The following is a 15,014-nucleotide window of genomic DNA, read 5'->3' on the forward strand; positions in this document are numbered from 1 at the left end:
ATATATATATATATATATATATATATATATATATATATATATATATATATATATATATATATATATATATATATATATATTGTGACGATAATCTCTTTCAAGAGAGATTGAGCCTGCTCTTCCCTACTTCAAGTTACGTCCAAAATACAAGTATAAGATGCTACATTAAAGATACGTCACCGGTAGCACAAAACGTTTTGACCAGGAGGCAAAACGTATCCAAGATCCCCCCACTCCACACACCCTCCACATGCCGGCTCGTCATCAAACCAGCTAACTACCCTTCACCAGCTTGCCTGCCCCTGATTGGTGACTCGCCAGCCGCGCACCTGCACATCGCACCTCGGCGCCCTCTACCCGAGTTGACGTCTGAGCCTGACCAGCTATCAACTTCAGAATATTCCTTGTGCTCTTAGCGTTGACATCTCTCTCTGGCATACTAGCTCATTAGCTCGTATACAAAGGGAGGTTTCAGCCATATCCGATATTCTCAGCACCATTTCAACATTATTTAATCTATTGTGTTTTTTGTATTTATCTTTGTCATTTTATTTCATTAGTCATTTGCTCGAGATTTGCCTTTATTTTCATTTATGTTTAAAGTAAATATATTAAAGTTTCATTGTCCATACTTTGTGTTTTACGTGTTCCTCCCTCTCACTTACCACAGACAACAGGCAAGCAGTCTATCTTTTTTTTTGTCATTGTGACCAGGCATTGACACCTGCCATTGGAGGACTGCCGAACATCAACACTCCAACACTTTCCCGTCACAATATATATATATATATATATATATATATATATATATATATATATATATATATATATATATATATATATATATATATATATACATATGTCGTACCTAGTAGCCAGAACGCACTTTTCAGCCTACTATGCAAGGCCCTGATTTGCCTAATAAGCCAAGTTTTCATGAATTAATGTTTTTTCGACTACCTAACCTAACCTATCTTTATCGGCTACATAACCTAACCTAACCTATAAAGATAGGTTAGGTTAGGTAGGGTTGGTTAGGTTCGGTCATATATCTACGTTAATTTTAACTCCAATAAAAAAAAATTGACCTCATTCATAATGAAATGGGTAGCTTTATCATTTCATAAGAAAAAAATTTGAGAAAATATATTAATTCAGGAAAAATTGGATTATTAGGCAAATCGGGCCTTGCATAGTAGGCCGAGAAGTGCGTTCTGGCTACTAGGTACGACATATATATATATATATATATATATATATATATATATATATATATATATATATATATATACACATATGTCGTACCTAGTAGCCAGAACGCACTTCTCAGCCTACTATGCAAAGCCCGATTTGCCTAATAAGCCAAGTTTTCATGAATTAATTGTTTTTCGACTACCTAACCTACCTAACCTAACCTAACCTAACTTTTTCGGCTACCTAACCTAACCTAACCTATAAAGATAGGTTAGGTTAGGTAGGGTTGGTTTGGTTCGGTCATATATCTACGTTAATTTTAACTCCAATAAAAAAAATTGATCTCATACATAATGAAATGGGTAGCTTTATCATTTCATAAGAAAAAAAATTGAGAAAATATATAATTTCAGGAAAACTTGGCTTATTAGGCAAATCGGGCCTTGCATAGTAGGCTGAGAAGTGCGTTCTGGCTACTAGGTACGACATATATATATATATATATATATATATATATATATATATATATGAATGAAAACTCACACCCCAGAAGTGACTCGAACCCATACTCCCAGGAGCAACGCAACTGGTAACTACAGGGCGCCTTAATCCACTTGACCATCACGGCCGTCAAAAGGAAGTGATAGCCAAGGCTATTTGAGCCACTTCCCCGACGGCAACTCGGATGGTAATCTTGGGCATAGCATTTCACCAAATCACCTCATTCTTTGGGGCACACGTGAGGAACACAAATGCGAACAAGCCTGAATGGTCCCCAGGACTATATGCGAATGAAAACTCACACCCCAGAAGTGACTCGAACCCGTACTCCCAGGAGCAACGCAACTGGTAACTACAGGGCGCCTTAATCCACTTGACCATCACGGCCGTCAAAAGGAAGTGATTGCCAAGGCTATTTGAGCCACTTCCCCGACGGCAACTCGGATAGTAATCTTGGGCATAGCATTTCACCAAATCACCTCATTCTTTGGGGCACACGTGAGGAACACAAATGCGAACAAGCCTGAATGGTCCCCAGGACTATATGCGAATGAAAACTCACACCCCAGAAGTGACTCGAACCCATACTCCCAGGAGCAACGCAACTGGTAACTACAGGGCGCCTTAATCCACTTCACCATCACGGCCGTCAAAAGGAAGTGATAGCCAAGGCTATTTGAGCCACTTCCCCGACGGCAACTCGGATGGTAATCTTGGGCATAGCAATTCACCAAATCACCTCATTCTTTGGGGCACACGTGAGGAACACAAATGCGAACAAGCCTGAATGGTCCCCAGGACTATATGCAAATGAAAACTCACACCCCAGAAGTGACTCGAACCCATACTCCCAGGAGCAACGCAACTGGTAACTACAGGGCACCTTAATCCACTTGACCATCACGGCCGTCAAAAGGAAGTGATAGCCAAGGCTATTTGAGCCACTTCCCCGACGGCAACTCGGATGGTAATCTTGGGCATAGCATTTCACCAAATCACCTCATTCTTTGGGGCACACGTGAGGAACACAAATGCGAACAAGCCTGAATGGTCCCCAGGACTATATGCGAATGAAAACTGCCCCAGAGCCCCAAAGAATGTAGCCCCAGAGCCCCAGAGAACTCGTGTCCAGCTTATAAGCTGGACACGAGTCCAGCTTATAAGCCAGTTACTGGAAGGTAGTTGTGCTTTCTGGGTTCGAGTCCCACTGGTGGGTGTTGTCCAAAGATTATTAATCTTCACTTGTGGTTTATGCAAGTATAGGCTTATAAGCTGGACACGAGTTCTCTCACATTGACAGTGGCTTGACGAAAAATGCAGACTAACCTCACACTCATCTGGTGCCCTCGGGAAGTGGAGATATTTGAGATGTATATATATCTCGAAGTCTCTACTTCTTTTGTAGGGTCTGATGGTGTAGTAGGTTAAAGCATACTAGTTATGGCAGCTACTGGAAGGTAGTTGTGCTTTCTGGGTTCGAGTCCCACTGGTGGGTGTTGTCCAAAGATTATATATATATATATATATATATATATATATATATATATATATATATATATATATATATATATATATATATATATATATTTATATGTATATTATCATTAAGAACTCTACATGACCCGTCCAGGCTTCGAACCCCTGCTGACCGGGATCACGCATACAGGGTATGGTAATGATAACAACAGTGATGATCATTGGTGTAGTGGTCAGGACAGGCACCACTACAAAAGTAGCGTGAGACCGAGATACAGTTACCCATGTGATGAAGGCTCCGTGGAGTATAGCGGGGGTTGAGGACGGTAGGCAGCACGAAGCTCACTCCTCCGTCTGTCTTGACCTTCAGCTCCATCACCAGACATACCCTCAGCTCAGCCTTCGATCCTGCAATAATGTACAAGTTATCCATTATATAATGTGCTTTATACGGCATATTCTACGAGAATGGTCGCGTAGTACAGCTATTAACAACCTTGGTTCTCGACTCACAATCGGGGATTTTGGGTTTGATTCCTAGGTGGAACAGATATGATTGGGCATGTTTCCTGCACCTAATGGCTACCTGTTTATTGCTAGATAACAGGGGTATCAGGTGAAAGAAACATTTTGCCCATTTGTCTCCGCCTCCACCGGGGATCCAACCCGGAACCTCAGGACTACAAATCCGAAGAGCTGTCCACGCAGCTGTCTGGCGACTCCGCCCTGAAATTGGATCCATAAATTATTAGTGTGTCCATGTGCTAAACCTGAACATCTTTCCTCGCTCATGGCAGCTGAGTTTGGATATATTTAACAGTTTAGGAGCTATGATGTACTACAAGGTCATCTATAGGAATAACAACCTTGAGTCGAAGATTTTACAAGTTCGTAAACTGTTTAATAAATGCAGACTTTACCGCTATGATTGAAGAAGAATGTAGAGAATTCGTAAGTGAACACGTAAATGCTTAGTATCACTCTGCTATGGACCCATACCAAGTTGTGTTGATTAGAAAGTGATTATCAAAAGAAGGCGCTAGACTGTAGCACCATCAGTGTATCAGTGTCGCTGAATATTCAAACGGCGCTAAGTATCACTAAGGATGCCAATACGAGATCAAAGGCCCGAAACACTATGTGTGCTAGTGGCTTTACAAGAATGTGAAACATCAATGCTTTGTACTCTCATAAACTCATTGTACCTTCTTGTATATATATATATATATATATATATTGTTGGAGTTTACACTTACTCTTGCTCTTACTCTGGGTGAGCAACGGTATCTCAAGGTCACTCACCGTAGCCCTGCGGGTCTTCACTCTAATCCTCTCGGCGCCACTGCACGCCAGGAGAGTATCCCAGTCAATCCCAACCGGCCTTCTGATTGAGAAGGAGTGGGAACACACTTCTTGTTTACTTAACTGTTGTGTGGACCGCCCCAACAAGAGGGCTTTACTATTAACCACAAGGTCGCCAACTGGTGTTTTCGGTGTCCAGTAACACCTCAGTGGACTGGTTGAATTAGTGGTAGCCTTGGCAAGGTCACACTCAAAAGATCAGGAATCAGGCAGGTACTTACTTTTATCACTCTTTGCTTTCCAGTATAATATAGCCACAAGATCAATGGAGGGGATGATATAAACACAAAAGTAATTTTGTATTTTACTTAAAATTCATGAAAGATGTCACAAGGTCATATCAATAAATAAATCAGCTGATCTTGGCTGTAGCCCGGTCGTTCCCACGAATATTATGCACTCACTAAGTGGCAACACCTCCCCCTCTCGTCAATGTCAAGATCAGCTGAGCGCCTGGCTCCGCGCGAAAGCTTATTGCTTGTTTTCTAGATTCACGCGCGCTGTTTCTTTAAGTTCTCCAATGTTACTAGAAACTCGCACACTCGATATTGGTAACAATAGCACGTATTACTTAGTTACACTGTACTCGGGCTCAAACAGTCGTTTCTACAATCAATGCGACAATGACTCACTGTAATGGTTTTCACTGCCCTTCATTCAATGATATATTATGAAGCATTTAACACTGGAGTTTTCAGTACTTTCTCTCGTGGGCGATAACTCAATAATTCACTGTACTCACAAATGATTAACCACTGCATGAACATAGATATATATAATGCATATAAATCAGACATCAATAAATGGTAAATAAATAGTTTCTGGGCACATAGCCTAACTTCCAAATACTGGCATAATATTATATATAATTTATCACTATATGTTCACATCAAAGTCTCTAGAAAGATATACAAAACACAGTAAATTTATCACTTGTTCCGGGTGCCTGTACACACCAATGATAAACATAAATATTATAAGTACTCTTGATAGTACTATCCTGCACACTGGTGCCTTACTGTGACATTGGTGAGACTTGCTCACGACATACAAAATCCTCAGGCTAGATAATATAGCCGAATAATATAACTAACTAAAGGGGAATGGGGAGGGAAACTAGAAACCCCTACTTCCACCTATCCTCCGATGAGAGTTGAGTTGTAGTTCCTGGTCCTCGTGTCGGGAACGCCCCCACACACACGTTGTCGTGTCCTACCGGAACCACTCGTCGTCCCACCGTTTAGCGCGTCGTCTCCGTGCCTTCTTCCCTGCAGGTCCATGCTCCTTCTCGACTTCTTGAAGGGTTGGAGTCGGTCTCCTGGCCGTCGACTTCTCCCAGCTGCGGCTGCCGCCTACGTCTCGGCTGCAGTCGTCCGGATTCCCAGCTAGTCCTATTCTTCCTTTGCTACCCTGTGGCTCTGGACAGACACTACGCCATCTCGAATGGGTGAACTGCCTCAGACGTCGCCTACGTCAAGCACAGTCTTCACTCCTCCTTGCACAGTACCTGTCCTGGAGCACTTGTTGCTCAATAACCGTCGATTCCCTCTCTGGTTCAACACATGAACTAGGGAATACCTCACAGAGTACTGGCAGACTTCAGGTGACGCGTAAATCCATGGGAGCGGGAAACAACTGTCAAACTGACAGGACCAATCATCGCACGTCCAACCTCCTTGACGTGTCGTGTCTGACTGATGGCGCCAGCGCGGCGCGCTGCCCGGACCCCCCTTCCTTCGTGACGTCACTTTCGCCACGGGAGGTTTTCATTGGCTCTCGGTGCCACATTGCTGTCGGTGACCAATCCGGTGCCACTGACGTCACACCGTTTTGGCGGGGAAACAGGAGAGCCAGCGCCATCTTGGCTTCCTAAAGGGCCTAAACCACAGGCCAAAATATTACTGTTTCACAAATTTCTCGGCTCTCCGAGAACACTCCACTGTCTCCCATATATCAAATTGATGCCTGCGACCCAGAGAACGCTTGGGTAAAGTGGACATGACTCTTACTGCAGGCGTGGGAGAATTATAAGGGAGGGAACACCGTCACATTCCCCTCCCCTTAAAACAAGAGTCATGTCTGGTTAGTGTATGCGGGAAAGGGCATCCGCTACTAGGTTGTCCTTCCCCTTGATGTGCTTGATCTTGATCTTTGTCAGAATCTCAGTGTTGGTGAGACGGGTGCCGTCCGCCCTGGACCACTTTCCTTCCTCCTCTGGGAGTTCTCGGTCCCCCTGTACACACAGAACCGTCTTCCGCTGGGGTTCTCGGGTAATCGTTCCGTCCTGCCTGGCGGCTCCTCCTTCCACAGTGAAGAAAGGTTTCAGGCGGTCTACGTGACACACCTGTTTCTTTCGGGGTCTGTTCGGCTTCCCAATCTCGTACGACACCGGACCCAACCGTCGCAGCACCTGGTATGGTCCCTCGAACCGCGACTCGGTCACCCTACCTTTACCTGGCAGCAAAACCATCACTTGGGATCCGACCTGGAAATCCCTCTGCGCAGCTCTCTTGTCGTACCACTCCGACATCTTACGCTGCGCCTCCTTCAGGTGTTTCCCAGCCAGTTCCTTCGCTAGGGTGAGACGTTCTTTGAACTTCTGGACATATTCATTCACCGTTCCCACGGTCGCTCCTGGTGTCCATTGTTCCCTCAGCATGGACAGTATGGCACATATAATATAGATAAATGGAAAATAAGCCTTCTCAGGACCCACACGTCCTCCTTTGGCCTCACTAATAAATTCGGGGAACTCCTCCTGCTGCAACTCTCCGAGACGAGTGCGGTCTACCACTAGAGAACTGGTGAGGGTCACCTGCAACTCACCATTCGGGCTACCTTCGGCCTCCGCTCGTTCTCCGGGTCCTACGAAGAGGTGATCTGTTCCCAGGCCGTCGGACGTCTCGTCAGCCCCATCAGATCCACAACCTCCATGTTCTTCGCACTATCTCGGCGTCACAGCACAAACTGGGAACGGCACCGGTGCGATTCCCTTCTCGCCCCCACAGGCGTTCAACTCTCCGCCTGTCTCCTTGTATTGTTCTAGGCACTCTTCGCCTTTCACAAGACTCGGAAGGACATATCCTCCACATGCGTCATTCCCCAAGATGACCTGTGCCTCCATCTTGGGCATTGATGTACACACTCCCACCACTAGGGTCTGGCAGCCATAATCGGAATCCAAAGTTACCTGGTGTAGGGGCATCCTCACTGGGCCTCCCACAGTGGTCACACTTGCCACCCCCACACTGGTACTTTCGTAACCCTCGGGGAACAGGGTTTCACTCACCAGGGTAAAATCAGCCCCAGTGTCTCTTAGCATCTTCACTGGGATGGGGTCTGCGTCCCCCATCCTTACGGTTCCTTGACACATGAATGGGTGAACTTTCTTCTCCCCATCCAGCACGGGTTCATCCCGCACTCTCTCGGCCCTCTGGTCCTCAAACATCACTAAAGCAACGTGTCCCCGCTGCTTAGGGCGTCTGCATTCCCGCGCGACGTGTCCGATTATTCCGCAGTTGTAGCAGCGGACCCTCGGCGGAGACCATCCGCGACCGCTCGCCTTAGCACTGCCTTCAGAGGCCGTCGCTCCCTGTGTCTTTCTCGCCCCACTTGTCGTTTCCTTCGTTGCAGCAATAGCTCCCGAGCTCTCAGCTTGGTTCTTCTCTATCGGCTCTACAGCACCTTTTGTTCCTCTGTCGTCCCATCTCGAGAGGTGGGACTTGGGAGAACTCGCTTCTGTCCTCCATCCATCCGTCCTCCTATAATTCCTACTGCTTCCGGAGTACTCGGGTGATCGGTGCTGTCCCTCTCGGCTTGGGCGTAGTGCTTCCTCTAACATGTCGGCTCGGTCGGCTGCGGCCCTCAGGTTCTTTATGTCCGCCTCCTTTACCCTCACCCTGATCTCAGGAGAGAGCACGGACATAAACTTTTCCATGACCATTAGTTCCTTGACCTCTTCGACCGACCTCGCTCCTTCGGAGTCCAGCACTTAAGGAACTTTCTGTCCATGTCCCTCGCCGTCTCCGCATAAGACTTTCCTGGCGACCGGGTACATTCTCTAAACCTCTTTCTGAAACGCTCCGGCGTGAGCTTGAAGGAATGGAGCACAGCTCTTTTTACCGCATCATAGTTGGTGCACTCCTGGAAGTCGAGCATAGTGTAGGCTTCACGAGCTTCACCTGTGAGCCTCCCTTGAACCAGCTCCGCCCACTCCGCCCTCGGCCACCTCTTCAAAGCTGCAACCCTCTCGAAGTGGTCGAAGAAACTTTCGGCTTCACTAGGCACATAGACCGGCAGGTCTCGTTCCCTCACTCGTCGGTCTTCCTGTTGCGGCGGAGCAGGTGCACCAAGTCCTAGTTCAGCTCGCTTCAGCTCTACCTCCTTGTTGGCTTCTATTTCCAGTTGTCTCAGCCTAACCTCTCGCTCGTGTTCTTCCCCGCGTAGCTGTGCTTCTCGCTCTTGTTCTTCCCTGTGTAGCTGTGCTTCTCTCTCTTGTTCTTCCCGGCGTAGCTGTGCTTCTGCTTCTCGCTCTTCTTTGCACTGCTGTGCTTCTTCTCTCCTCAGCTGCACTTCTGCTTCTCGCTCTTCTTTGCGCTGCTGTGCTTCTCGCTCTTCTTTGCGCTGCTGTGTTTCTTCTCTCCTCAGCTGCGCTTCTCTCTCTTCTTGTGCCTTGGTGCACTCTTCCAGCACCTGTTCCTCTCTAGTGTCAATAAACCTTGTCACTTTATCATCCTCCATCTTGTGCTATAAATGATAACCTGCACCTGATCTCCAATACCACTGCCAAGTATCACCACTGCAACCTTTAATTCGATCGAGATCCTGGCAAGGTCGCCAATGTTGGGGGTATCACAGTTCTTATCTCTTTACTCGGTGAGCAACAGTATCTCAAGGTCACTCACTGTAGCCCTGCAGGTCTTCACTCTAATCCTCTCGGCGCCACTGCACGCCAGGAGAGTATCCCAGTCAATCTCAACCGGCCTCTGATTGAGAAGGAGTGGGAACACACTTCTCGTTCACTTAACTGTTGTGTGGCCCGCCCCAACACTAGGGTTTTACTATTAACCACAAGGTCGCCAACTGGTGTTTTCGGTGTCCAGTACCACGTCAGTGGACTGGTTGAATTAGTGGTAGCCTTGGCAAGGTCACACTCAATAGATCAGGAATCAGGCAGGTACTTACTTTTATCACTCTTTGCTTTCCAGTATAATATAGCCACAAGATAAATGGAGGGGATGATATAAACACAAAAGAATTTTGTATTTTACTTAAAATTCATGAAAGATGTCACAAGGTCATATCAATACACAATCAGCTGTTCCAGGCGAGAAATATTCGTTCCCACGAATAATATGCGCTCACTAAATGGCAACACCTCCCCCTCTCGTCAATGTCAAAAACAGCTGAGTGCCTGGCTCCGCGCGAAAGTTTATTGCTTGTTTTTCTAGATTCACGCGCGCTGTTTCTTTAAGTTCTCCAATATTACTAGAAACTCGCACACTCGATATTGGCAACAATAGCACGTATTACTTAGTTACACTGTACTCGGGCTCAAACAGTCGTTTCTATAATCAATGCGACAATGATCCACCGTAACGGTTGTACACTGCCCTTCATTCAATAATATTTTATGGAATATTTAACACTGGAGTTTTCAGTACTTCCCTTCGTGGGCGATAACACAATAATTCACTGTACTCCCAAATGATCAATCACTGCACGAACATGGACATATATAATGTATATAAATCAGACATCAATAAATGGTACATAAATAGTTTCTGGGCACATAGCCTAACTTCCAAATACTGGCATAATATTATATATTATTTATCACTATACGTTCACATTAAAGTATCATGAAAGATATACAACACACAGTAAATTCATCAGTTGTTCCGGGTGCCTGTACACACCAATAATAAACATAAATATTATAAGTACTCTTGATAGTACTATCCTGCACACTGGTGCCTTACTGTGACATTGGTGAGACTTGCTCACGACATACAAAATCATCAGGCTAGATAATATAGCCAAATAATATAGCTAACTAAAGGGAAATGGGGAGGGAAACTAGAAACACCTACTTCCACCTATCCTCCGATGAGAGTTGAGTTGTAGCTCCTGGTCCTGGTGTCGGGAACGCCCCCACACACACGTTGTCGTGTCCTTCCAAGAAACCACTCGCTGTACCACCGTGCTCTCTCTTAAATGTTGGGGTTCTCAGTTCTCTCTCTACTCGGTGAGCAACCTTAACTGTACTTAATCCTGACAAGGTCGCCAATGTTGGGGTTTATACTCTATTCTTACTCTGGGGTGACCACCCGTTATCTCAAGGTCACTCACCATAGCCCAGCGGGTCTTCACTCTAATCCTCTCGGCGTGGGCGTAGGGCTTCTTCTAACATGTCGGCTCGGTCGGCTGCGGCCCTCAGGGCCTTTATGTCCGCCTCCTTTACCCTCACCCTGATCTCAGGAGAGAGCACGGACATAAACTTTTCCATGACCATTAGTTCCTTGACCTCTTCGACCGACCTCGCTTCTTCAGAGTCCAGCCACTTAAGGAACTTTCTTTCCATGTCCCTCGCCGTCTCCGCATAAGATTTTCCTGGCGACCGGGTACATTCTCTAAACCTCTTCCGGTAACATTCCGGCGTGAGCTTGAAGGAATGGAGCACCTATGTTGGGGTTTTCAGTTCTCTCTCTACTCGGTGAGCAACCTTAACTGTACCTAATCCTGGCAAGGTCGCCAATGTTGGGGTTTACACTTACTCTTGCTCTTACTCTGGGTGAGCAACGGTATCTCAAGGTCACTCACCGTAGCCCTGCGGGTCTTCACTCTAATCCTCTCGGCGCCACTGCACGCCAGGAGAGTATCCCAGTCAATCCCAACCGGCCTTCTGATTGAGAAGGAGTGGGAACACACTTCTTGTTTACTTAACTGTTGTGTGGCCCGCCCCAACAAGAGGGCTTTACTATTAACCACAAGGTCGCCAACTGGTGTTTTCGGTGTCCAGTAACACCTCAGTGGACTGGTTGAATTAGTGGTAGCCTTGGCAAGGTCACACTCAAAAGATCAGGAATCAGGCAGGTACTTACCTTTATCACTCTTTGCTTTCCAGTATAATATAGCCACAAGATCAATGGAGGGGATGATATAAACACAAAAGTAATTTTGTATTTTACTTAAAATTCATGAAAGATGTCACAAGGTCATATCAATAAATAAATCAGCTGATCCTGGCTGTAGCCCGGTCGTTCCCACAAATATTATGCACTCACTAAGTGGCAACACCTCCCCCTCTCGTCAATGTCAAGATCACCTGAGCGCCTGGCTCCGCGCGAAAGCTTATTGCTTGTTTTCTAGATTCACGTGTGCTGTTTCTTTAAGTTCTCCAATGTTACTAGAAACTCGCACACTCGATATTGGTAACAATAGCACGTATTACTTAGTTACACTGTACTCGGGCTCAAACAGTCGTTTCTACAATCAATGCGACAATGACTCACTGTAATGGTTTTCACTGCCCTTCATTCAATGATATATTATGAAGTATTTAACACTGGAGTTTTCAGTACTTTCTCTCGTGGGCGATAACTCAATAATTCACTGTACTCACAAATGATTAACCACTGCATGAACATAGACATATATAATGTATATAAATCAGATATCAATAAATGGTAAATAAATAGTTTCTGGGCACATAGCCTAACTTCCAAATACTGGCATAATATTATATATAATTTATCACTATATGTTCACATCAAAGTCTCTAGAAAGATATACAAAACACAGTAAATTTATCACTTGTTCTGGGTGCCTGTACACACCAATGATAAACATAAATATTATAAGTACTCTTGATAGTACTATCCTGCACACTGGTGCCTTACTGTGACATTGGTGAGACTTGCTCACGACATACAAAATCCTCAGGCTAGATAATATAGCCGAATAATATAACTAACTAAAGGGGAATGGGGAGGGAAACTAGAAACACCTAATTCCACCTATCCTCCGATGAGAGTTGAGTTGTAGTTCCTGGTCCTCGTGTCGGGAACGCCCCCACACACACGTTGTCGTGTCCTACCGGAACCACTCGTCGTCCCACCGTTTAGCGCGTCGTCTCCGTGCCTTCTTCCCTGCAGGTCCGTGCTCCTTCTCGACTTCTTGAAGGGTTGGAGTCGGTCTCCTGGCCGTCGACTTCTCCCAGCTGCGGCTGCCGCCTACGTCTCGGCTGCAGTCGTCCGGATTTCCAGCTAGTCCTCTTCTTCCTCTGCTACCCTGTGGCTCTGGACAGCCACTACGCCGTCTCGAATGGGTGAACTGCCTCAGACGTCGCCTACGTCACTGCAGAGTCTTCACTCCTCCTTGCACAGTACCTGTCCTGGAGCACTTGTTGCTCAATAACCGTCGATTCCCTCTCTGGTTCAACACATGAACTAGGGAAGACCTCACAGAGTACTGGCAGACTTCAGGTGACGCGTAAATCCACGGGAGCGGGAAACAACTGTCAAACTGACAGGACCAATCGTCGCACGTCCAACCTCCTTGACGTGTCGTGTTTGACTGATGGCGCCAGCGCGGCGCGCTGCCTGGACCCCCTTCCTTCGTGACGTCACTTTCGCCACGGGAGGTTTTCATTGGCTCTCGGTGCCACATTGCTGTCGGTGACCAATCCGGTGCCACTGACGTCACACCGTTTTGGCGGGGAAACAGGAGAGCCAGCGCCATCTTGGCTTCCTAAAGGGCCTAAACCACAGGCCAAAATATTACTGTTTCACAAATTTCTCGGCTCTCCGAGAACACTCCACTCTCTCCCATATATCAAATTGATGCCTGCGACCCAGAGAACGCTTGGGTAAAGTGGACATGACTCTTACTGCAGGCGTGGGAGAATTATAAGGGAGGGAACACCGTCACAATATATATATATATATATATATATATATATATATATATATATATATATATATATATATATATATATATATATATATATATATATATATATATATATATATATATATATATATATATATATATATATATATATATTAGTATATTTTGGTAGCAGTCTTTCCTGTAGACATATATTATTAAATATGACCGAAAAAGTAAGATTAATAATTCTAACACGAATTTTCTCAATCTTTCGTACATTACGCTTCACTGTTGGAGGTAAATCAAAAATCACTTCTCCAAAATTCATTTTTATTTCTAGTCTGACACGACACGGGCGCGTTTCGTAAAACTTATTACATTTTCAAAGACTTCACAAATACACAACTGATTAGAACTTACGTCTCTCTGATATTATATCTACATTTGAGTGAGGTGGGAAGGGTGATGTGGCATTAACACAAGACAGAACAGGAGGGGATATTAATAGGGTATTAAAAGTATCAACACAAGACAGAACAGAAACAATGGGTATTGAATAGAAGTGTTTGTAGAAAGCCTATTGGTCCATATTTCTTGATGCTTCTATATTGGAGCGGAGTCTTGAGGTGGGTAGAATATAGTTGTGCAATAATTGGCTGTTGATTGCTGGTGTTGACTTCTTGATGTGTAGTGCCTCGCAAACGTCAAGCCGCCTGCTATCGCTGTATCTATCGATGATTTCTGTGTTGTTTACTAGGATTTCTCTGGCGATGGTTTGGTTATGGGAAGAGATTATATGTTCCTTAATGGAGCCCTGTTGCTTATGCATCGTTAAACGCCTAGAAAGAGATGTTGTTGTCTTGCCTATATACTGGGTTTTTTGGAGCTTACAGTCCCCAAGTGGGCATTTGAAGGCATAGACGACGTCAACCACAACAACAAGAGAATGTTGGCGTCGGGACAGCAGTTGATGAAGAGAATACAAGAAGGCATAAAGTTCCACTGTGAAGACGCCAGCTTCAGGGTCCAGCATAAGCTTTAGACTTAGACCCATCTGTGAACAGGGCGATGGAGTATCAGGGCGAAATATAATGTTCAATGAAAAGATGTTTCACAGCTGTAGGTGAGGTAGAAACCTTTACCATGTTACCTTGTGGTTACCTAGCGGGGAGTTTGGGGCTCAAGGTCCCCGCAGCCCGGTCTGTGACCAGGCCTCCTGGGTGATGGCCTGGACGCGGCTGCAAACAGCCATGTTTGGCTGTTTGCATGGCGCCGGACACTCCCAGGAAAAGAAGAGGTAATCGGCGCGATTGTTACAATGGAAGGCGCCACATCAGCTGACGAGGCAGTCAACACGGGAGCTTGGATCTGAACCCTTCGAAAGAAATGGAAGGGGGGAAGAGAGAGAGTCAGTCTCAGACGAACTCTGGTCTGGGCCCACCACAGCCGGAGCCACAGAGCCCGATCTTCCAACGCCCCCACCCACCAGGGAGCCCACGTGGGAGGCATCAGCACATGATTCAGCTACCTCAGGGGTAACTGGAACAGTATATGCAACTATTATTTGGCCAAACAGTATCCCAGGGACC

At 45.7% G+C, this 15,014-nt stretch overlaps 1 protein-coding gene across 4 annotated transcripts in view; it reads right to left on the minus strand.

Moving 5' to 3' along the window:
* LOC123755764 (von Willebrand factor A domain-containing protein 5A-like) overlaps positions 1-15,014 on the minus strand; it is a 273,896-nt gene that overhangs the window by 142,585 nt on the left and 116,297 nt on the right. For all 4 annotated transcript variants that reach the window (XM_069305549.1, XM_045738530.2, XM_069305547.1 and 1 more), the window contains one exon: positions 3,454-3,579. In XM_069305549.1, coding sequence (XP_069161650.1) covers positions 3,454-3,579 — 126 coding nt within the window. The remainder of the gene's footprint in view (positions 1-3,453; positions 3,580-15,014) is intronic.

Source organism: Procambarus clarkii, chromosome 55 (assembly GCF_040958095.1).
Source record: "Procambarus clarkii isolate CNS0578487 chromosome 55, FALCON_Pclarkii_2.0, whole genome shotgun sequence".
NCBI classification, from domain to species: domain Eukaryota; kingdom Metazoa; phylum Arthropoda; class Malacostraca; order Decapoda; family Cambaridae; genus Procambarus; species Procambarus clarkii.